The 22,698-nt window shown below is 42.9% G+C and overlaps 2 protein-coding genes across 13 annotated transcripts in view; one reads left to right on the forward strand and one right to left on the reverse strand.

The window, feature by feature from the left end:
- Positions 1-2,658: 2,658 nt before the first annotated feature.
- SKIDA1 (SKI/DACH domain containing 1) lies at positions 2,659-6,611 on the reverse strand. The gene is made up of 2 exons (XM_042945061.1): positions 6,598-6,611; positions 2,659-5,677 (listed from the first exon to the last, which is right to left on the reverse strand). The coding sequence occupies exon 2, from the start codon at positions 5,565-5,567 to the stop codon at positions 2,814-2,816; it is 2,754 nt and encodes a 917-aa protein (XP_042800995.1). The 5' UTR covers positions 5,568-5,677; positions 6,598-6,611; the 3' UTR covers positions 2,659-2,813.
- A 15,654-nt stretch (positions 6,612-22,265) lies between these two features.
- MLLT10 (MLLT10 histone lysine methyltransferase DOT1L cofactor) overlaps positions 22,266-22,698 on the forward strand; it is a 234,980-nt gene continuing 234,547 nt past the window's right edge. For 10 of the 12 annotated variants that reach the window (XR_006204580.1, XM_042945062.1, XM_042945066.1 and 7 more), the window contains exon 1: positions 22,558-22,659. The gene's annotated coding sequence lies outside the window, so the exon portion shown is untranslated. The other 2 variants (XM_042945064.1, XM_042945063.1) reach the window with 2 other exon arrangements.

The following is a 22,698-nucleotide window of genomic DNA, read 5'->3' on the forward strand; positions in this document are numbered from 1 at the left end:
GGGACTAAAGAATACCTTGTATTTGCAAGTTACTGAATACTATTTGGTACACTCTCCTGACAGAAGCCCCAACTCAGATTTTGCTGTGGTTGGCTGGCTTGTTGTAGTAGTGTGGGGTGAAATCTGTGTTGACTATTTAATTTCTTTCCTTTTGATGGTATCACTCTGGAATGCCTCGGCCTCCATGCTGCTCATTCTCCAGCTCCTATAAACTGAAACTATTGATTCTCTGAGGGCTGGAGACCAAGTGTCAAAGCTGGAGGCCGATATTTTATGTCAGAAATTCCATTGGGTATATTTGTTTTAAATTGTGCTTATTCTACCTAGCGGTCCTCTCACACCCCAAGATCTGTAGACTTCAAATATATTCTCAATTTATAATATGGGAACAATGATTCCATAGCCAACAAGAAAAGTACTAGTCTTAGAAGTCATCATACTTTGAACTCTCTTGACTTAGCAGTAATTAAAGAATAGAAATTACAGACTTCCAGTGTGTGTAGATCACACTTTTTACAGACTGATTTTGCAGGACAAATCACTGCACCCAAATTCTGTATGGCCTTCCAAAGAGGAAAGAACTCAGGCTGTGCAGCTAATCGTTCAGCTTTCTAGGGGCTTTAACTGTAACTTGTACTGGTCTTTGGAATGATACACAAACATGAATTCTAGGAGGACATCCCCCAAATTTTGCTTTGACCATATCTATCATCCCAATAAAAAAAGGATCCAGTGAACCTACATCTGGCACCATTCAAGAAGGAAAGGAAGGGAGGCAGTTCAAAGCATGTGTTTACTCCATCCAAATGTATTTGGATGCAGGTATCCTCAGCCTCTGTCCTTTACAGTAAGAGTAAAACCACAGATCATATACAGCAATTAGAGCTGAGACCATCCGGATCTAACGGAAACATTTATAGACAAAAGAAAAATTTCAAAGGGAGTAGGAATTAGAAGGTGAAGGGCCAGGAATAAAAAAAAAAAGAGTCAATTTCCATGAGAAATAGTGACTTAAATTCACACAGTAAACATCTCCTTGATGTTTTGTTTTGTTTTACGATTTATGACCTATAGATGCAACTTCTTAGGAATATGATGGCAAAAATCTGAGCTCCGTAATTAATTTGTCAGACTAAGGGGGGGGGGGTGGACCAAAAATTGCCAGATTTAACATTCATTAAAATAGCAATTGATCTCTGCTTCACTGTCTTAAACCTGAAACTTTTTGCGCTTCATTTGGAACAAGTTTGCAAAGTTCTGTTGTTATTTAGAAAGAAATCCAGTGTTTTGCACAGAACCTGACTGGCCTCATCACATGGTGTTACAACCAAACACTACACCCAACAAATGCATTTCTTTCAGGCAAAAACGTGACAAATGAAAATGCCAACAAAACCATTCATTCCTGTTAACCGTTCTTCAATCTGGAATAAGTAGAAATGTATGGAACCAGGAATTTTAAACAGTGTTTTTAATTGAAAATAAAGCTAAAGCATGCTTTTCAACAGTGCAAATTTCCATAATTTTGATTTGCTGCTTCCATCATCACAAGATAGCACACCAGCATGGCCCTTACCAAGGGCTAGACCCTAGCCATTTGCATGTTGAACTACTTTGATTTTAAGTGCAAATATAGATAGTCACCTCTGATTGTCACTTGCAGTAGAAACTCTCCTGCTTTATCACAGGATGGTCTGAAAACAGAAGTTTTGAGAGATGCGGAAAAAGTAAAAGGTAATAAAACCCAAGTGCCTGAGTTCTGATACCAAAGAGCCCTAAAATAACTGTTATTTTTCATTGGGGATATGCTTAGAACTCTGACCCACTGTACTTTTCTCGGTTGTATTTACTGCTCTGTCATTATGAAGAGTCAGACCATAAAATATCCTGCTATTAAGGGAACTATTTAATTGTTTTGCAAGTTTGAGGAGTCAAACTTGAGGAGTCAGACCACAAGGTAAGCAGGACAATAGTGAATAAGAGTCACCTTATTTATAACCTTTGGGTGAGAACACAAAAAGGACTTTTTCCAATTGCAAGGAGTGAAATCCCATCCTTTACAAGAAAAAAAAAAAAAAGCAATCTCATTTTCCTTTTACTCAGTATATATGAGGCAGCTTTTACCAGCATTCAAGCAGGACTCCCCAATCTTTCCACTCAAAAAAAGAAAGAAAGAGATAGAAGGAAAGAAAGAAAGAAAGAAAGAAAGAAAGAAAGAAAGAAAATTAAGTGCAACTACTCTTGGAGAAGGAATGAGGGGAGCAAAAGAAAAAGATACCCCACAAAAAAGAGCTCCAGAAAAGAACATTTTGGGCTCACAGAAACTTCTTTCTACCTCACTGTGTAATCACGTAACCTAACAAACTTTCACTGAATTAACAGTTACACTTTCAGGTCTGAAATCTAGTGCATAAACTTAATGGCTCATTGTAATATTTATTATTCAACCTTTTGACATTTATTTGTAGCAGTTGAATTGAGGTACCGGGTGCATTATTAGCATTGAAACAGTAAAGTGTTCCAGCTCTACCTTAATAACTGAGTTTTACTTGAGTCTTTAGCCTGAAGTAGTCTGTGGAATGTAAACCAACCCTTCTCCCACCCCGCCCCCACCCTCCTCCAGGAAAAAAAAAAAAAAAAAAAAAAAAAAACCCGCAATGGAAAAAAAGTAATCCGATTTCTGTCTTCAAAATGCGATAAACCAGGGCTCCAAAAGGGGTGTAACACATTAATGGACTTGTACAAACCATCCTGTGCAGTTATACAACAAAAGGAAGGTAATATGGTTCGAGAAAATATCTTCCAAAACACTTTTATGAATTAAATTTCCTGAATTTGTGACTCGGTGGAAGAGGTATTGCAGAACCGCCCAGCTGCCATTTCCATATAGGATGGGCTTTGTGAGGAGGTTGGGAATCCTTAGTGGTGTTTAAGGAATACGCCGGCCACAAATCCCCATCCTTCCCAATAATGAGTGATGGTGGACAAGGAAAATTTGCCATGAAATTAAATGGCCTTTTCACTGCTGATGCTACATTGCTGGCTACCTTTTTGCGTCTGTTTATAACTGTAAAATCATCCAGTGTTCCTTCGTGTGTTTCGGTTTTACCTGTAGGACGAGGACTTCTAGCTGATTTCAAATTTGGTTTGACTGGAGGTGTCTGAAGTACGGGTCGTTTTCCCAGTACTAGTGTCCGGTAATTTTTTCTCACCCTGGCACCAAATTTATATTCCCCATCCTCGGGTTTTGGAGAACCTAAAGTGCATGAGAGGCCCTGACTCCGAGCCGGTGGGTTTAAGGAAAGAGTTTCTTTTTCAGGGCATGCAAAGCCTTCTTCCTTGGCTGTGGTTAACAAGGCGTCCTCCTCTTTACTTGCAGTCACACTGTAAAACTCACCCTCTGTATCATTGCACTCGCACTTAAGCTTATTTGTAATAAGGTCAGGTTCATATTCTTCATTAGCACTACTGTCTTCTACTTTGATTTTAATATTGTGCAGAAATGGCAAGGTCTTGTCGCCCGCGTTAGTGCACGGATTCTCAGCTTTCGTTGCTGCTGCTGGTGCTGCTCCATCCACCTCAGAAGCGGTTTGGGAAGAGGACAAATCCGTAGCAAATTCAGCACAATGAGGGATTTTGGAGTCTTGCTCTGAATTTGCGGCTGCTCCTGAAGAATCGTGATCGAAGAACCTAGCAGCTATTGTGTTGTTATCAGCACAGTGTGTAGCAGGAGTTGCTTGTAGGCATTTCCTAGCCTCTCGGAGTATTCTTTGTTGTGGAAATGCATTGTTTGTCTTTGGGCTAGGTGAAGAGGCCCCCTCCGCCAAGCAGTTAATTGTCAGGTCAGTTCTCTTTACAGTACTGGAAATTTCAGAGTGTGGGAATGTAATCTCAGATACCCTATCGTTCCTTATCTCTGTGAAACAACTCCCCAGGCTGGCCGGGCAGTACACCGGAGACGCTTTGGGGGCCCAGCTCTGCAGATTCCACTCCTCCGGCGACTCGGCTTTGACACTACTCTTGAGGTCGGGAAGTCTGCCGGCATCCTCGAAAGCAGCGGGTTTGGTTGCAGCGGCGGCGGAGGCCAGATGGTACAAGAAGTTGGCCTGCGCCTGCACGCTGGGAGGCTTGCCGAAGCTGGTGCGTCTGAAACGGATGCTCTGCACCGACACTTGGCTGGAGCCGGAGCTGGAGTCCGACTCCGTGGACGAGTCCTCCTCCTCCGAGCTGACTTCGCTGGAATCCGAGGCCCCGCTGCCCCCCGCCTCCTCCTCCTCCTCCTCCTCCTCCTCCTCTTCCTCCTCCTCCTCCTCTCCCTCCTCCTCCTCTTCCTCCGAGGACACGGAGTTGCTGGAACTGGACAAACTGGAGCCAAAATCGGAGTCGTTGGCCGCATGGTCCGAGTAGGAGCTGGACTCCGAGTCGCTGCTACAACTCTCGGGAAAGCTGCCGAGATGGGGCTGCGGCCGGTGGTGATGAGGGGGGTGGTGATTCTGCTGCGGCTGTTGGGCCCGGTGGTGGTGGTGGTGGTGGTGGTGATGGTGGTGGTGGTGGTGGTGGGGAGGCGGGCAGAAGCTGTTAACCAGATGAAACCTCTCCAGGCAAGTGGCCCCGGCGGCCGCCGCCGCCGCCGCTGCCGCCGCCGCCGCCGCCGCCTTGGCTTTGTAGGACCTGGGCAGCAGCAGCAGGCGGCGGGCGCCGGCGTGGGGCGCGAGCAGGCAGTCCTTGGCGCCCCCGCGCTTGCGCTTGCACCGGTAGGTCAGGCTCACCGGGCCTCCCGCGCCCGCCGCCGCCGCCGCCGCCTTGGGCTGGGGCCCGGCCGCCGAAGCCTGGTAGTAGGCGGCGGCGGCGGCGGCGGCGGCGGCGGCGGCGGCGGCGGCGGCGGCGGCGGCCGCCGGGTGCTTGCTGCACAGCAGGCTCCGAAAATAAGCAGGGTCCGAGTGAAAAGCAACGTAGTTTCCCTGGAGCGGGGCAGTTTCATAGTTTAGAGGGGGTTTGCAAGGCGAGCGCACGATTTCCGGGTAGTGCGAGCCCGGGTATTTGCTAAAAATCTGAGGTAGATGGGCGGCGGGGCGCGCGGCGGCGGCGCCCGGGCGCGGGGACTGCGCGCTGATTGGCAGGGGCCGCGCGGATCCGCTCAGGCCCCGCCAAAGTTGGTGCTTGTCCTTCCAAAAACCCGGGCGGGGGCTGGCGGCGGCGGCGGCGCGCTCTGGCGGCGGCGCCTTTGTGGCCAGGGCCCGGCCGACCCTCCTGCGCTTGGTCTTGAGGACACGCTCGGTTTTGCAGGAGGTGTAGAGTGCTTCCACGTCTTCCCGGGAGATGAGAGTGCATTTGGCGGCGTGGAATGCGATGCTGTTGATTGCCTTGAGTTTCCGCAACTCCTCCAGATCGCAGTGGTGCTTTTTCACTTTCAAATGATCCATGCGCTTGTGCACGGTCGTCCTCGGGATGTTCTTCAGCAGATCCGTGAAGACTTGGGAGAGGGCAAACATTTGCTTTCCTTTAATGATGAGGTAGCCGAGCCTCACGCCATCCACCTCTTCAAAACCTGACTTCAGGTCTCCCATCTCGGGCACTAAATGATCCCCACCATTTGCAGTAAATATATACGTGACGCATACATACACATGTATGTATGTTAATCCTCCACCAGATGCTGCGTGTGTCTCAAGGCATCCTGCTAATAAAATAACAAAGACTGTTATTCCCGGCGAAGGGAGTGCCAAACTCTAGGCAAAATTATTGGAAAAAAAAAAACAAGACAAAACAAAACAAAACATGAAATTACACTGACTTGATTCTTGCTTTTTTTTTTGGTTTTCGTATTTTTTTAAAAAGAGGGAAAAAACCATCCGGTTTCTGATCTGCCAGTGTGTTGGTCTAAGTCCCCGATGCAGATCAGTACCTGGGCCCCTCTATTCCTTCCTTCTCCATTGGAGCACTATGATAATGGAATGTGAAGGGAGAAAGAGAAAAGAAATGCAGCTGCTATTCCCGCCGCTGCTTTAGCTACAAATAAAATGACAGAGTGAAGTGAGCTCGTCCGGAGACACCTTCATCAATTAATTCCCCTAAAGCCAGCGCTGATTGGACACTCCTGACAGGTGATGCAATAAAAATTGATATTCCACCCCTTCCCCCCAAAATCTCCCACTAATTAGCATACCCTTATACTGCCACCTCCCCTCCCAAAGTAAATAATACAGTCGGTATATAAATCTTTCCATTAAACTATCGGAGCTCAGAAACAGCCTGACTCACAGACTTCATCTGAACCAGTGTGTGTACGCTTAAAAAAAAAAAAAAAAAAAAAAAAAAAAAAAAAAAAAAATCCCTGTATATTCGCCTTTAAAGGAATATTGCCTATTTTTTCCTTTATTTGCATTTTACCGCTGCAGCTATTATCATTTCAAAGAAAAGCATTTTAAAAACATTATCAAGCCTAAATAGACATACCCCACCCCCTTTTCCTTGGGAAAATGGAGCTTAAGCGAAAATGTGCAGAATAGCCTGGTATTTCCCTTATGGGAGTGGAGGAGACCGGCTGGGAGCTCCAAAGTTAAACCCGCGCAGTGAACCACCCCAGTACAGACTTACGTTTTGAATTTCTCTCGATTTTCCTTTTTTTTTTTTTTTTTTTTTCCTGAAATGCCTTTTACAACCAGAAACAAAGTTATTTGACCAAGGAAGCAGTTCAAGGCTCCAGCTCCGAAACACTGTAACAATTCAACTGGATTTGGGTTCTCTGCTGGGGGGTGGGGTGGGGACGAGGTAGCTGCACGTCAGACCCATAACAAAGCATAGATAAGCCAGAAATGTGTACACTTTTCACAATTAACCAGGCTGGATTAGAGGCCAGATCGTCCTAGAGTCCCCAGCACAGCCTTTGCCAGGGTCCTGTTCACCACAGGTCAGAATTCCAGGGAGCAGACTGCTTCTGCAGCGAAGAATAGAAAATGTAAAACGCCCAAGGTGCTTCCAGAGGTTTTACGTAATAACGATGAAAAGAAAGTGCTGATGTACGATGCAGACTATTCCAGTGGTCTCTGATGCTTTCGGTTGCGAGTTTAAATGAATCTTCCACAACTCTCATTTTTTCCATGAAAGCCAAGCATCTGCTTAAAAAAATAATCACTTTGGATGAATATCAATGCTGTTTAACCTCTTCTTAGTCGAGTTAAGGCACATTTTGGTGTCTTTTCAAGGATATCCAAAATATTGCCAAATGAGAGCAAGGGTCTTCCCAGTTGCATTATCAGGATCCCAAGGTGGTTTGTTGGCTCCTTTGCAAAATTCGGCAAAATCTTCTTAACTGTTCGGTCTTTGCAACTACAGCATAAATGCAACCCAGGCATTTATATGTTTCCTTGTTCCTCCAAAAATAGACACATCCGTGTGGTTAAAAGAATAAACGGATATTTCTGAGCCTGCAAGAAAAGAATTGTACAGTAATTTCTTCCTTCCCATTCAAAAGTTCCAGTTTCCCCTGCTCTGGTCTGGCTAGCACAAGCAGGTATGGCTCAAAAGAAAAGGAAAAAAAAGATAAAAACAGAGGAATCAGACATATAAAAAGGTAGTTTGCATGAAATCTCGGCCATAGTTCCCCACCCCCACCCTCATCTCCCTAGTAATTTCCCAGGAATTTTGAAGAGAATTGGGAATTTCAAGAAGTGCATCCGGAAATTAAGGAAGTCTATTTAAGAGAGTCTGTAACTCAGAGGTTGGGATTTGAAAAGTCAGCCCTGGACTACTGTTGCACTCAGCACAGATGTAATCGCCGCTCTTCAACTTAATCAATGTGTGTACAAACCACGATGTCTAGTTCTTGCCTTTGAAATCTAAGGCTAGCATTTCCATCCAAGAAATCAGAGCTACAGCAAATTACATTTTTGTCCCTTGAATGAGAGAAGGATCATTGAATGGATCTCGTGATATTTCAGGCTTTAAACGTAACCGAGAGGCAGCAATGAACAATGCCTCGTCACAGCTAATACCATCCACCGACTTGGCTTTCTTTTGCATCTGGATCTATCACACCGCGTTTTTCTCTTTCACTTTCACAGGAGGCAAAATGCAAAAGGTTTAAGTAGAAAGCAAAGTTTCCAGAAAAAGCAGATGCTGGTGTTTGTTTTTTAAAGTCTAATGACCAGAGCCTTTCCATTGCCAGCGACAATAATGTCGTTTTAAAATTCCTCCTGATGCACTTATATACTGGCAGCTCTCTTCCTCCAACCCCACCCCCGTCCAATTCCCCTCCTCCAGCTTTGAGATTTCGACCAAAGAGTCAAACAGCCAAGAAATAGTAAACTCAGAAAAAGCCTTTGAGAAGACATTACAAAAGGTTGGCTAGAACATCCTTATCCTTATTTATTTTTTTTTTTGGCCAGGTAGTTCTAGTTGTTCTCCATTCCTATTTAGATTTACACACGCACGCGCGCGCGCGCACACACACACACACACACACTCCTACTCTTGCACATGGCAACATGATTTAGTAACCTTTTCAAAATTACCTTTTTTTTTTCTCTCCCTTCCTCTCTTTCCACCTTTAAAACACTGGCAACATAGGTGGTTGTTAAAACTAGTAGAATATTGTGGTGTTTTTTTTTTTAAACCAAAGGTACAATCTTTTGGGTCAAGTAGAAAGAAAAATAAAGGCCAGATGACTTGGGAGATGTGTCTATATATACAATGTATGCAGGTATCTTTGTATGTACACTCAGGCACCTTTACACTTATACATTTTTAATACTCTTATTACATATCTTTCTTCTTGTCTAATACATTCTTTTGTTCCTTTAACTTCCCCATTATTGTGTGTGTGTGTGTGTATGTGTGTGTGTTAAGGCGTGAGTGCGTGCATTCACATGCGCGCGCACGCACACACACATACACACACACACACACACACATACATAGAATGTGACAGACAGCTTTCTTGTGGCCATCAGCACACGTTGCATATCCGGGGTCTTCTCCAGGCACATTGGGGGTCGATCCCGATAAAAAGATCTAGCAGAGGCCCCTGAGCGCTCACACATGAAAGGCAGGGGACTTTAAGATGGATTTGCATGCACACAGGGGATTTCGATCAATAGCTACCAACATTTATGGCTTAGATTATTAATGTGAAAGCTGGCCAAAAGAATGGGGATGAAAAATTAAAGGTGTCTGTTATCAATTATGCTTAAAGTTATGCAATAATTTACTTACTTTGCCTGGATGTGCAGATCCAGATGTATAAAGTACTATTCTTCAAAAGCCAGGGGGTTTCTTTGATAAATTTGTTGACCATGTCAGCCGCCTCAACAATCAAAGATGAACCCAATTCAGATGATGGACTGTATTCAAATTCTTTTTTAAGAAAAGATATATCAACTTCTGTTTCTCAAATGCATATACATATGTGGGCAGATATGCCCAAATTAACATTTATGTGTGTATCCATCTCTAAGAGTATAGAGAATTACCTTATTGAGAATTTAGGAATATATAGGATAAGCATGGAGTTTGTTAATTACATGTAATTATTTTCTCAGTGAGGAATGCACAATCTACTCACTATCATAAAAAGTATTTTAGCTTTGGAAACAAAGCTGCTGGCTAAAGGAAAATCCTCTGTGGCAAATACAGATAGAAGTATATTCTTAATGTCCTCTTACTTCTGCATTTGTTGTAAAAAAAAAAAAAACACAGTACTTTCAGTTTTTAAAGTGATGGGTTATGAAGATATGTACATATTTGTCTTTACTTACCCTGTATGAATGTGGTAAATTTACCTTCGGATGTTCTATTTTGATTTATTTTCACTGTATTTTATGTTTAAATACCATTGCAATTCAGTCTGACCTCTTTCCTCTGGAGCAAAGTAATGCACACGGCATTTACAGTCTTTTAAATGGTTAGCTGGGAAATGCAGTAGCAATTTGCAGGAGTAGTTTACTAATGGGGAAAGTTCTTTTGAAAACCTGAAGGAAAACCTAAGAGTACTTTTGCATTTCTACACTACAACTGTCATATAATTAAAGTATTGAAGAGCATTAAAATAATCCTTTTCCTTCCAAGCTTTCACCCATATACATATAATTTAAATGAGGATCATCCCCCCACATCACCATCACCACCACCTAACTCTTCACCATATACATTTGTTTTACTGATTACTGGGCACATTTTGTTCCAAGTGAATTCAGACAGAAAAGACTAAGGACATCACAAAGGCCTCAACAATGTAAGTATACTGGTTAGGAGAAGAAAAGAAGCCCCTTGTACTGTTAGCCAAAAGTAATTATAATACATCTAACACATTCTAAAATAATAATAATACAAAGCCTCACATGGCTGAATTAATTTAGGATATAGGACAATAAAATCTTGTGATAGTCAACAGTTCCTCATCAAAATTCATCTAATTTCACGTGTTTTCTACTTTTGGGGAGGGGAAAATGAGAATGGAGGAGGAAATGCTAAATTAAGGAGTAGCTTAAATTATAACTTAGTATATTTTCCTTAATTTTTTTCTTTTTGTCTCATCCACACAAATCAAGGCAAGTCTCCAAAAGGGCCCATCCTTCTGTTCTTAGGCATTTTGAAATCCTGTTTTTAATAGAAGTTTGGGACACAGAGTGTATGCCATGTTGTCTACTGACCCATAATCAAAATGCAGTGACCTTCTACCCTTTTTTTGCCCCCTGACCCATCTTGAATTCAATGCAGGCTTTATAAATTTGCAAATCCTTGGAGGTAAAGGGGTTTTTGTGAGGCTTTGTTCTGAAAAAGCCCTAAGAGTGTACTTTCTAAATTAGACAAAGGTAAAGCAACAAAACCTAGTGGACAAGATTTTATACAGGTGAGCAATAGACAACTCTTCAGTTAACATATATTGTAAGCTAAAAAGCAGTTATAAACATGGGAGACAAGAAGGTTATACATTGCATTAAATTAGAGTGTGGTACAAATCTCTTTCATGATGTAAGAAATGGTTAGGCCACAATCTTCCTGCTCTCCTCATCTCAAGGGCTGTGGGGGACCCTAGTGACCAAGGAAGGAATGGGGTGGGGGGAAGGGCATAGAGAGAAGGGAGGGAGGGAGGAAGGGAAAGAAAGAGAAGAGCGAGCGAAAAGCGATCTGAATCTACTCGCACATTCCCTTATCTTTCCTGCTATCAGCCAGTTTAAAGGACACCATAATTATGATGGTGATAAAAACAATGCCTGCTTATGTGTGCTGAATAAATAAAGAATGTTTACAGCTAAAGAATCTTTTAATTCCAATTAAATGCTATCAACGAAAAGCCACTTTTCCTACTGCAACAGCCTTTCCCCCCAATTATCTTGTTTTGTTGCAATATTTTCCTACGAGACACCAGGGCTTCTCACAATTGATCCTGAATGTTGAAAAAAAAAAATCTGAGAAAGTAGAGTTCAGTGTTGATATATTAAATAATACACAAATATCAAAACCTACAATTTATTTGTGTTGCCCAAATTTGTGTTTATTTTGCACAAGGGTCAAATGTGTAGAAACCGCAGTGATGACACTGAGTGTTGAGGCCTACCTACAGGCTGCTGAAGCCATGGAGAAATTCTGAGCACCCAAGAGGGGAGAAGGGAAACATAAGACATGTGGGGCCTGATGGTCTCTGGAAAGGGAATCCTCTGGTTCTGTTCCCCTGGCTTCAGCCCAAATCCTTCTAGGAGCACTGGAGCCAATCACTGTCTTCCACTGCTGCAGCTACTGGGCGCACACAAAAAAAGCGGGAGATCAAAAAATCCCAAGTTCGCATTTATAGATACACAAGGATCATTTCATATTCATGACTCCAACAAATCACATCATAATCAGATTTAAACAAGGTTTGGGCAGTAATACCCACCAGGCTGGGCACTAAACATTGACAAGTATCACCCACTAACCAGAAAAGTTGTCGTTGTCCTTGTTGTTGTTGTTGTTATTGTTGTTGTTTTGAATCACAGAATGAAAATTAAGTCTTTGATCTTCGAAAAGCTTACTCTTAGCTTTTCAGGCCAATTTTTACACTAATAAATTTCAAATACACGCCTCTTTTTATGTCATTCTACAACGTTGTGATTCCAACTTCCATTTCTTTCCTTTTTCAGGTCTAGTGGTGTTTTGTTTGTGTTTTGGAAAAACACAGGACCTAACAAACATTGTGGAAAACGCACTGGTTCAGTTACATGCCCTTACAAACCTGCCTTTTAACACCATCTGTCTAAGTAGCACATTGCTAGGTATAAACTGAAAAAAAAAAAAAAAACTTTGAAGAAATATCTAATGTTTCTTGGCAAATTCTATTTGGTGATGTGGTACAAAAATACAGTGGTAAAAAAAAATTCAGGGTATCCATAAGTTTTCTGGGTAGTTGCAGGCCCCTTTCCTTTTGAAAGTTTAGAGCTCCAATACCCTCAATTCTACTGGCAGAATTAGGATGGACCTAGAGGGTCCTAAACGTGACCGATTCACTAAGGCGGGGGGCTACAGCTTGCAGCAACGTGCTCGGCAACTTAATCCTACGCTAAAAGAGGGCAGAGAGCGAAAAAGAATGGAATACAAACTCTCCCGACATTCGTAGTTACTTTCAAGGTGGATTGTGTATTTTAAGGCTGATGGGAACGTCTGGTTTTTGGAGCAAAAAGAAGAGAAGGTAAGTGTTTGTCCTTGTATCCACCAGTTCGTAGAGAAACAATGAAAGAACAAAGGGAACCACTTCTCCATCTGAATTATTTTCTGTGTCTCCCTCCGTTCCAAGCCAAAAAGCTGGCGAGGGGATTCGCTTTACTCTACCTTAGGTAGTTGTTGCTAGCCTTGTTGAACTGAGAATGAGGGGAAAAGTTGAGCGGCAGTGTAAATATAGACTAAATAATAATAATAAAGGCGTGCTGTGGCCAATCTCCACAGCGCCGGTCGCAGCAACTTACAGGAGAAGTTGCTAAATCTATGAAGGCAAAGCCCAGGAAATAACCTTTACAGTATAGATTTCGAACTCAGTCATTTAAATGGCCGTTCTTGCTGTCTGGAAGGATTTCTGCGTACAAAATCCTTAGTACTGTCTATGGCAAGAGGGTGGTGTACTGTTTTGCTCGAAAAACTGTTCGCTATTGCTATGTGGAAAATAATTTTGTAAAAAGGAAAGGGGATTCAAGTATTGAGTGGCAGCGGTGGCTGGGAAAGGAGAGAGATTCGTATTTAAATGTATTTGCTTTGGGGTACGGTGGTTATCAGCAAGTCCGCCTTTGTGGGTCTCTGTGGCTGAATGAGTAAGTGACCGAGTGCCGACGGCATTATATAAATGGATTGGTGTGTGGGGGGAGCCCCCAAAGCGGTCGAGCACGTGAAACATACATTTTTTTACTGCCCCCCAAGCAGCGACCAAGCCTCCCCTCCACCCCACCCCAAATCCGTATATTACCTGCCCAGTTACAGTGACACATGTTTATGTTTATAGTCCTGGTTTGTAGTAGCGTCAAGAGCCGCAGCAAGAGGAGGGGGAGGAGAGAGGAGAGGGAGGAGTAAATGCAACCACCCCCACTTGTTGTTAAAGCAAATTTACTGCGTTATTGCAAGCCCGGTACGGGGGGCTGGGAAGTGAGTTGAGAGGAAGGGTAGAGTTGGGTAGTGTGTTGGTGGTGGAAGGGGGGGGTGGGGTTAGGAGATCCGGGACGGAGCTACTCTCTCCAGCGGCCCGGGAAAAGCAGCTCGGTCAATAGGGGAGCATGCTGGCGCGGTAGAAAACAAAAAGGTTCCTCCTGCTCGCAGCGTTCACGTGGGGGGCTCTGCACGCGGGGCTCCAGGGCCCTGACCTCTGACCCCGGCTCCTCTCCGCGCTCTCCCGGTGCCGCGCGGCCACTTTTTACCCAGGATCCCTCGCGCGGGCCGCGCTCGTGCCGAGCTCGAGTCCTTCTTAATCCTCCATTCCCCGATTTCCCTCCCCTCCCCCCACCCCCACCCCCCCGCCGCCAGCCCCGGGGGAGGATTCTCCGACTGGGAACCCCCGCCCCACCCCCACCCCGAGAGCCCGGGCCGCCCGGCCGCAGGGAGGCCGCGTGGGGCGGGGAGCGCAGAGCCGGCCTCCCCTGCCGGGCCGGGCCTGCGGGGGAGGGGAGGGAAGGGGAGGATGGGGAGGAGATCCGAGGCGGGGGCGGGGGGGGGGGGGGCGGCCGGCGGCCCGGCCCCGCTGCCCAGCCGAGGCCTGGACCTGTTGACTGCTATTGGTCCACCTCGTCCCGCGCCCTCTCCCTGGCCGCCGCAGCCCCGGCCCTTCCGCGGAAACGTGGGGAGGAAACAAGGATGGCTCTTCTCTCCGCCTCCCTCTAACTTTATTTTTTTCTTGGGGGATGAGAAAGCAAAGTAATCTCATCCGCTGCCCCAACCTTTCTCATAAAGTACCGTCATGCGCGGGCCCAGCGCCCTCCCAGCCCCCGCTATTTAAAACCTCTCTGCCCCTGGCCAGCTCCTCTGCTCACAGCCCGAGGGCCCGGGACGCCCCCGCCGGGCCTCCTCCCCTCCCCCGCGCCTGGCCCGGCTTCATCCCCAGCGAATTGGGTTGCTTTTCTTCCCTAGAAGCTCCCTCGTCCACGTTCCACTTTTTTTTCCGTCCCGGGAGGCGTAAGATAAAACCTCTGATTTGCTGCGTGCTGCTGGACACATTCTCTGCCTTCTTCGTCAAAACGCATTTGATGGAGAGTTTAAAATATCAGTATTTAGAGGAGGAAATAAAAAGAGAGGGGAGAGTTCTTTTGCCAGTTTAGACGACATAAACGCGTTCAAATTTAACAAAATACGAAATGTATTTAGAGTTACAGGGTTTTATTGGATTTGCTGTATTTCCTTCTAGATTTTGCATTTCCTGAGGAATCTTTTCCGGAGGGAAATAGCAAATTAAAATCAAGGTGGAAACGAGACATTTCAACCACTTCTGAAACTAAAGGAGAAAATTTTTAGAATATATTAACGAAATAGCGGGAAGGCGGCCGCAGCGAAAGCTGAAGTCGCCGAAGGGAGCGCCTCGGTGTCGCAGGCTGGAGGAGGAGGAGACGGAGGAGGAGGAGGAGGAGGAGGGCCAGCCCGGGAAGGGAAAGGAGGCGCGCGGAGGCGGCGGGGCGCGGGGCGCGGGTACCCGGCCGGGCTGCGGGCTGCGGCCCTCGGGAGGAAGGCTGCGGCGGGCCGTGCGAGCTCGAAAACGCGGGCGGGGAGGGCCGCGGTGGGCGGGGGCCGGGCGCGCGGCTGGCGCCGCCGAGGAAGCGGGAGCCGGGCTCCTCTCGCCCGGCCGCCCCCATTGTTCGTCCCTCTAGCTGCGGTTCGCTGTTCTCCGAGCGCGCCCTTCGCGAGGGAGGGGTCCTGCGGCCCAGTTCGACCCCCTACTCCCGCCTCCCCGAACTCCAGCGCTCGGGCCGGGCCGGGTCGGCGCCGCAAGTTTTATTATCAGACTCGGCCAGCGAGGGGTTCCCAACTCAGGAGCCTGTAGAAAGGAGGCTTTACAACGTGCCGCTAAATTGGAGGAAGCTGGGCAAGCCTGCAACTCACACATTAAAAGAAGAGGGAAAGCAGCCCAGATATGTTTATAAAGTGATAACTAGGTAGAGACAAATGTGGGCATTTTTTTTTTTTTTTTCAGGATCCGGAAAGTTAGAGCAGATTGTGTCATTTTGAGTATCTTTAACGTATGGATACGAAAGTGAATGTCGGGGTCCAAAGGAGTTCGGAAAAGCATGTTTCGCTGTCTCTATTTGTTCTTATCCAGCTCTTTGTTGTATACACAGTAAAATTTAAAAGCAAGGGCTGAGCTGCTCTTAACAAAAACAGGCTTGATTTCTTAACGTGAAATGCGTTTTCAAAATAGCAGTGAAATTCAAAAGGGAAAAACGTGTCATTTGCTTTTAAAGCACGTTTTGGAAACAATTGCAACCCACCTACGAAACTCTGCCTGTTTTCCTTTGTGAGACATGTGGAAAAAATATTTCTGGCAAACGTCACAGTTCTAAAAAATGAAGATTTCCAACAAGTGCTCGCGAGTCTCGAAGACAAGACCAAAGTCATCGTGCGTGAAAACTCAGGAAGAAATGATTTCAATCCTTTGGCCCAAACCTTACTAGGGCAAGAGGGTAATTTAAACTTAGATTTATAATAGACTTTGCGGAAATTCCTTCTAAAATCCCCATTACTGGTCTGTGTATGATGCAGCACTGTTTCCCAAGGTGGATTTTAAAAAACCAATTAGAATTGATCTCTAATGGAATATTATATTTGCACGTCATCATGAAAACATCATTTGACAAGAGTTTTGAATTACAAGAAAGAAGTTAACAGATGATGTTCATATATAGCATCTGTTTGAAAAGAACCCTTAAGAGTCAGTTAAAGGTAGTGGTGATTTTGCATTTGAAATGCTATAGAAGTGTTTTGCTTTTGCACACTTTCATTTTACAGATCTTCATCCTTAAACTTGCATTTCCTCTTGGAAATCATTCAGTTATTTCGAGGTATACGGAGAAATTCTTATAGAAGAAATCACTGGAGGTGTAACCATGGAAAGGTTTGAACAGAAAAAAACATTGGTGTTGAAAAGGAGGTATTCTCAATCTGTTCATTCCTTACACACTCATCCTCCCATGGTCCCCCTCCCCAACTACTTGGATTCAATTTACATTTTTTATTTATAAGTCTTTGAATATTTAGAATAGCTTTGGAAGTTTTCTGCTATGTAGTTGATTGTAGAAGGTGAATCTTTTTACATCTTTTGGTGTTTGAGACATTTTTTGTTTCATTTCAAATTTAAAAAAATGTGTTACAAGTCATGATATACTTGTGAGAAAAACAACAAATGGGTGGAAAAAAGGGCATGAATGGGGGTGGGGATGGAGAGGGATATGTAGCATTCCTGGTCAGTCTTCATAATACCTTTCATTAATATTATGTCATTATATTTTCCACTTGTGCTTATACCAAAGATCATTGCTTTTTAAGTTGGAGTAAAGGGCCACCATATAAAAATTGCTTACATTCTGGCTCTTAAGCGCCACAGTAAAGTAAGACTGACAATAAGTGATCGGAGGCTTGTGTGTTTAATTCGCCAAGAATGTTAAGCTTCCTAAGATTCACCCTATGGGGCCATGTTGGACCTTGGCACTGTTACTGTATAATTTCAAGAGATAAATATACATATTATAGATTTTTAAAAAATCTAAGATGCAATAGGCAAATAGTTTATTAATTGAAGGAATAAAAAAAATGAATTTGTCAACCTCATTCTCTCTGGGACACAATGCAGTTAATTAACATATTCTTGGGCTTGTTTCTGGATTTGCTAAGCAGTGGCTCCTTTCAGAGAGGAAAACATTTAAATCTTAAAAAGTTCTCTTCTTTGGCCCAAATAGTATTTAGCCACTCCGTTTATTTTCTTCTTCTTTTTTAAGTCCAAGATTTGTTTCATTTCCTTCAAGGTCTCTTCCAGTGCAAAAACTGATTTTCCTCTTTTCTATGTCCAGAATCTTTTCACTACATAATGTTATCGTCTCCTATAAACAGACATCTAAATAGGTCACTTTAATCACACTTTAATTATAACAGAAATGCATCTCTTCAGTATCACTAAAAAAATGGGAATATGGACCTCACCCTTCTTATGTATTATATTGATGATACTCGGAAAAGTCAGGCACTTAACACCCTTAAATATCGTTGCATCATGGAAAAAAATAGTCCAACTCTGAAATGTTACTGAGGTTTATGCAATGCCTAGAAAATCTAAAGTCATCTTTTAGATATGATTTTTCTACTGGTAAGTACAAGGTGTTTTATCCAAAAATGTAAATCCAACCAATATATATCAATTTTATAACAGAAGGAGTAGTTCTGAAGCCAAACACAAGATTAACCAAGCCAAACCCTTTACAGTAAATATTAGGCCTTGATTCTTAAAAATATTTTAAAATTTAGATTACATACAATTTAAATTTCAGGATGACCTACCTAACTTTTCAACAGTTAAGTGTATCTCACAATGATATTAATTGTGATTGATTCTAAGTTGCAGTCTGTTTTGTAAGAAAATGATGACTCTTACGTGAAAAGGTGGTTAACATTTGAGTGCTACTTAAATGAAATATAAATTCTAAACTACCTGGTAAATAAAAAAACTCTTCACCAATATGAATTTCAACAATCAAAAATCCTTAAAGAGACCAATTTATCTGAACATTTCTGTTAATCATTACTTAGAAATTTTAGTTCAGTTGTACATACAAAATAAAGTCTTGCTTTACTCTGAAGAATGAAGTTCAGATTGCAATTCGCTTTTAAACACTAGCATTGTACATTAAAGGAATATTTATTGTGGGCCTACTATGTGCAAGAGGACTTGCTAGGTGGTATGGTGAATTAAAAAAAAAAAAAAATCACCTAGTAAGATCAACATGCTTCATTAAATGGAATTTCCCAAACGCCATTAACAGAATATCAATTGAAAATGGAATTGAAATGAATACCTTTTAATGAAATTTCTAATAGTACTCCATAATATAGGTGCCATGTGTGTGTTTGTATGGATTATAAAGATACAATACTCACTTATTGTGAGACAAAACTAGTTTCAGAAGTATCTCAATATGTTTATCATACTAGTGTAAATATACAGTTCATAATAAACTCTTAATTTAAAAGGTAGGAAACCTTTTACAAATGAGCAAGGAAAAATGTTACTCAGGGATTCCTTTATGTAAAAGAGGACATATCTGAAAATTTGTACAGATCATAAAAAATTGCCTTTTTGCATTCTCCAAATACTTTGTTTAGAAATAAGGTTATAGTTTCTGATGAGGTTAAGTAGATGAATGAAATCTAAAAATTGCTTTTGTTTTAAAACCATAGTATCAATTGCTTTTGTTTCAAAACCTTCGTATCAGAGCCAATACAGAATTTTAAACACTTTACGGAAGTTAAGAATCTGAGTTAAGAAAAATGCATCTACTGTTAACATTATAAAAATATATGTCATTTTCCATATATTATAGAGATATACATCAACAATGGATATAGTAGACTAAATATGTGCACAAACAGAAGAGAAATAAAACTTCAATTTAAAAAGGAGATGAATATAAGCAATACTAACCCATGAACCAAATTTGGTTTTAACTATTTCTTTCATAGTATCCACTTACGTAAATGATTATGGAAAAGGAAATCCAAAAATTTGGTCCCTAGGTTGAGGAATAAAGAAAATTATAAGAAGATATATTACCCATAGAGAAAAAAAAATACAGTTTCCCATTATAGTAGGGTTAGAGGTTACATCATAAAATACTTTACTTGAGTTTTTTGTGGTTTGCCTCAGATGATTAGTTCAGAGAAATAGATGAGCCAGTACTGAGTTAGCTCCTGTTATGTGAAGAAGAATACTGGAGACAACAGGCTTTTGTTTTATTCTACAGGTACTAGATATACTTTTCCAAAGGATATTTGGAGAATGAGGACTCAGATATAAAGAGTAACATTAAGATTGAAATTGTCCTCTCTACGAAGTTATTTTATAAATCCCATGGACTTTTTCCCCCATTACCATGTATTTTTAAAAACTTACTTGAACTTTAACGATAATGGCAATTGGTAAGTTTTATCCATTCTAAGATATGAGAATTAGCATATTCAGTCAATGTCATATGTATATATATGTATGTGTGTATGTGTATATGTGTGTGTGTGTGTGTGTGTGTGTGTGTGTGCATGCATGTACGGGTATATATCTCACACAAAGGACAAATATAACCTGCTCACTGATATATTTCCTGTGTCCAAAACAGCCCCTGGCGCACAGTAAATGTTCAATAAATATTTACTGAATGAATAAATAATGAATTGTATATCTGAACTATTTTATAATGTCTGTTATTCTTCCTTTTCACTTAATGTTTTATAGAAACATATTAAATATTACACTTTTGGTATATAACATAAGAAAAGTTCTATATCTGGTACATGAGTTGATGTTAGAGTGGCCTATTTATACCCATTATTTTTTTCCTATAATTTTCATAACTCAACATTTAATATGTTAAATATGTTTTAAATAAGTTGACATATGTTATCAACATTTATATGTACATCTTTAATAAAATTTCTGCTTCAGATGCTATTTTTTAATATACAGGCCTGTTCTTATGAAATAGTGTCTTTTCTCTATTTTTCTAAATTTCAAGTCTCTTATGAATGATGAATTTGTTTTATTTTGAATAGACTGTTTACCTATATTTCTTTTATTAAGTGTTATAGAATAGGATAAAGTACCCATCCTTCTTTACATATAAATAAATTCTATTACAAGAACTAGGCTCCAATGTATTAAAAATAAAATGAATGTATGTGAATAATTTAGAGCATTAAGGTTTGACAGCAGTGTTTGGGAAGGGAAGTTTCACACTGATTTTAACTCAGGATTACTCTTCATTAGAAGTCTGAACCTGAGCAGGAATTGGATGTCGATTTGGTATCCCTTGTGAAAGGGTAAAGATAAAATACATAGTAAAGATACACAAAATGATACAGTTTTGTTTGAGGGTGGTTTTAACTTTATAAATATCAATGACATGTTAAGAACATAATTATTATATGTTTGGAAATTTATTAAGTGTTGCCATACCCCTCAAAAGAATTTGCATTGTATAGGTATGTAATCTTTTAGTCATGTTTTCTTAATGAACTAATAGCTAAAAGAGAATTCTCATTTTTATGTGTCTCTTTAGTGTACATTTTCCCTTAAACTTTTAGTTGATTTCCATTACTGTAGATATCTCACTTAGCTTTAAAACGTTTGAATATACTTGCTAACATATGCTTGCATTGTATCTATTGTAGTTCTTAAGTAGATTTCTAGCAATTAATTTGAAATGGAAAAAACAGCCATGCTACCATTTTTTTTTTTCCTTTCTGAGAACATTTGGAATGCTTTTAAAGATAAAACCAATCATCTTTTGGTGACTAAGAGAACTTAGGTTCCTTCATCCTTTATCATTGAATAACTACATTTTCCAGATCTTTACATTACATTGCTAATTCCTGATGAACAACCATTTTGTACCTGTAAGTTATTAACCAAAGCCATGAATTCACCTTGTTAAGTATGCCTGTCATTTTAACAATCTATATTCCTATTCATGATAAATTTTCATAATTAGACACTTTTTGTCTAAAATCAATCTTGGGCTTACATGGATACATAGGGGATAGGGCAACAGTGGAAGATTTTACAGCTCAAAACTGCGTAGTATCTGGCTAATTACTCTATTCAGATAGGCCTAATCCATTTCTTATTTGTATGTGAAGAGCGAGCTCCCATCTTTCTGCCACTTAAATCACCTTGAAAAAACAAAAAAGTGACCTTAAATTTTCAAGAGTAAATCTGGAGTACAGAGTCAGATCAGAGAAATCCTCAAACAAAACTGGGCTCCCCTCTCTCATGGTGTTATCATTTGGTGACCGACTAGAACTTGGGTTCCTTCATCCTTTGGTATCACATTACGGCATTTTCCAGGTCATCACTTTATATTGCTAATTCCTGATTAACGACCATTTGTTCTCCTAACAGCAAGCTAAAGGTAGCCTTGGTGTTCCCTCTTTGAGTATTACCCTAACCCAGGCTTTTGACCTTCAGTGTGTGATGCACTTTCATTTGTCACTGGGGCCAATGTGGTGTGTAAACGGGCTGCGGATCTGGTGGCACTTCCACTGCGTGAACTTTGGGTAGAGTCCAGGATGTGAATTTAATGGGTGGAGAAGCTGCGGCAGCACTGTGAAGTTAGCGCGGCCAACTGCAGGAAGCCATGCTTCACTGCACCCTTCATGGAAGCTGGCATACTTGCCCTACCCCTTGTTACCCACGGGCCAGCTCTTGAGGAAAAGGCCCGCAGGTAGGTTCTCAAAGCAGAGAGGTGCCCCGGGGAAGTCAGTCCCCTCTGGCTCCTCCGATTAAAAAAAAAAAAACAAAAAAAAAACAACAAACCCTCCCTCCGGGTCTTCGGCATCCTCCTCCCCTCCCTCCCTCCCTCTGAGGCCCCTTCCAGACGTGCACGCTCAGCCCGCGCGACCGGCGCGGCGCTGCAGACGGCGGCCCCAACGTCCCCGCCCCCGCGTGCGCGCCCCCGCGTCCTCTCGTTGGCTCGTTCCGGCCTCAGCGCGCCGCCGGCTCCACTCACCACCCCCTCCTTCCCTCGCCCTCCCTCCCCAAGCACACCTCGGCGGCTGCGAGCCGCGCGGGGGAGGGGTAGGGGCCGGGAGGTAGGCCGGGGCTGCGGGCCGGACGCGGCGGCGCGCACGCAGGCCTTGCCTCTCCCGGGCCTTCTCCCTCACGCCGGCCGCAGGGCGGGCGCGCACGCCGAGTGACGCTCGGAGGAGGAAGCGCAGCCCCCTTCCCCTCCCTGGCTGCCCCTGCCCCAGCGGGAGCCCCCCCAGTGCGCCTGTGCGGAGGCCTACTTGATTATGTGTGCCCTCTCCGGGCTCCAGCGTTAGCGGCCGGGTGGAGGTGGGGAGGGAAGAAGACGAGGAGGAGGAGGAGGCGGAGGAGGCGGTGGAGGGGAGGTGGGGGGAGTCAGCAAGGACATGGCTCCTGACTCCTGTGCGGAACGTGAGTGACTGAGCGGCAAAGCCCGAGTGAGCGAGCGGCCGAGCGGCGGGCGGGGGCCGGGGACG

This window comes from Panthera leo, chromosome B4 (assembly GCF_018350215.1).
Source record: "Panthera leo isolate Ple1 chromosome B4, P.leo_Ple1_pat1.1, whole genome shotgun sequence".
NCBI classification, from domain to species: Eukaryota; Metazoa; Chordata; class Mammalia; order Carnivora; family Felidae; genus Panthera; species Panthera leo.

Bases quoted from the DNA above. Each gene is read 5' to 3' on its own strand.
- SKIDA1 (XM_042945061.1), bottom strand. From the start codon at position 5,567: ATGGGAGACCTGAAGTCAGGTTTTGAAGAGGTGGATGGCGTGAGGCTC.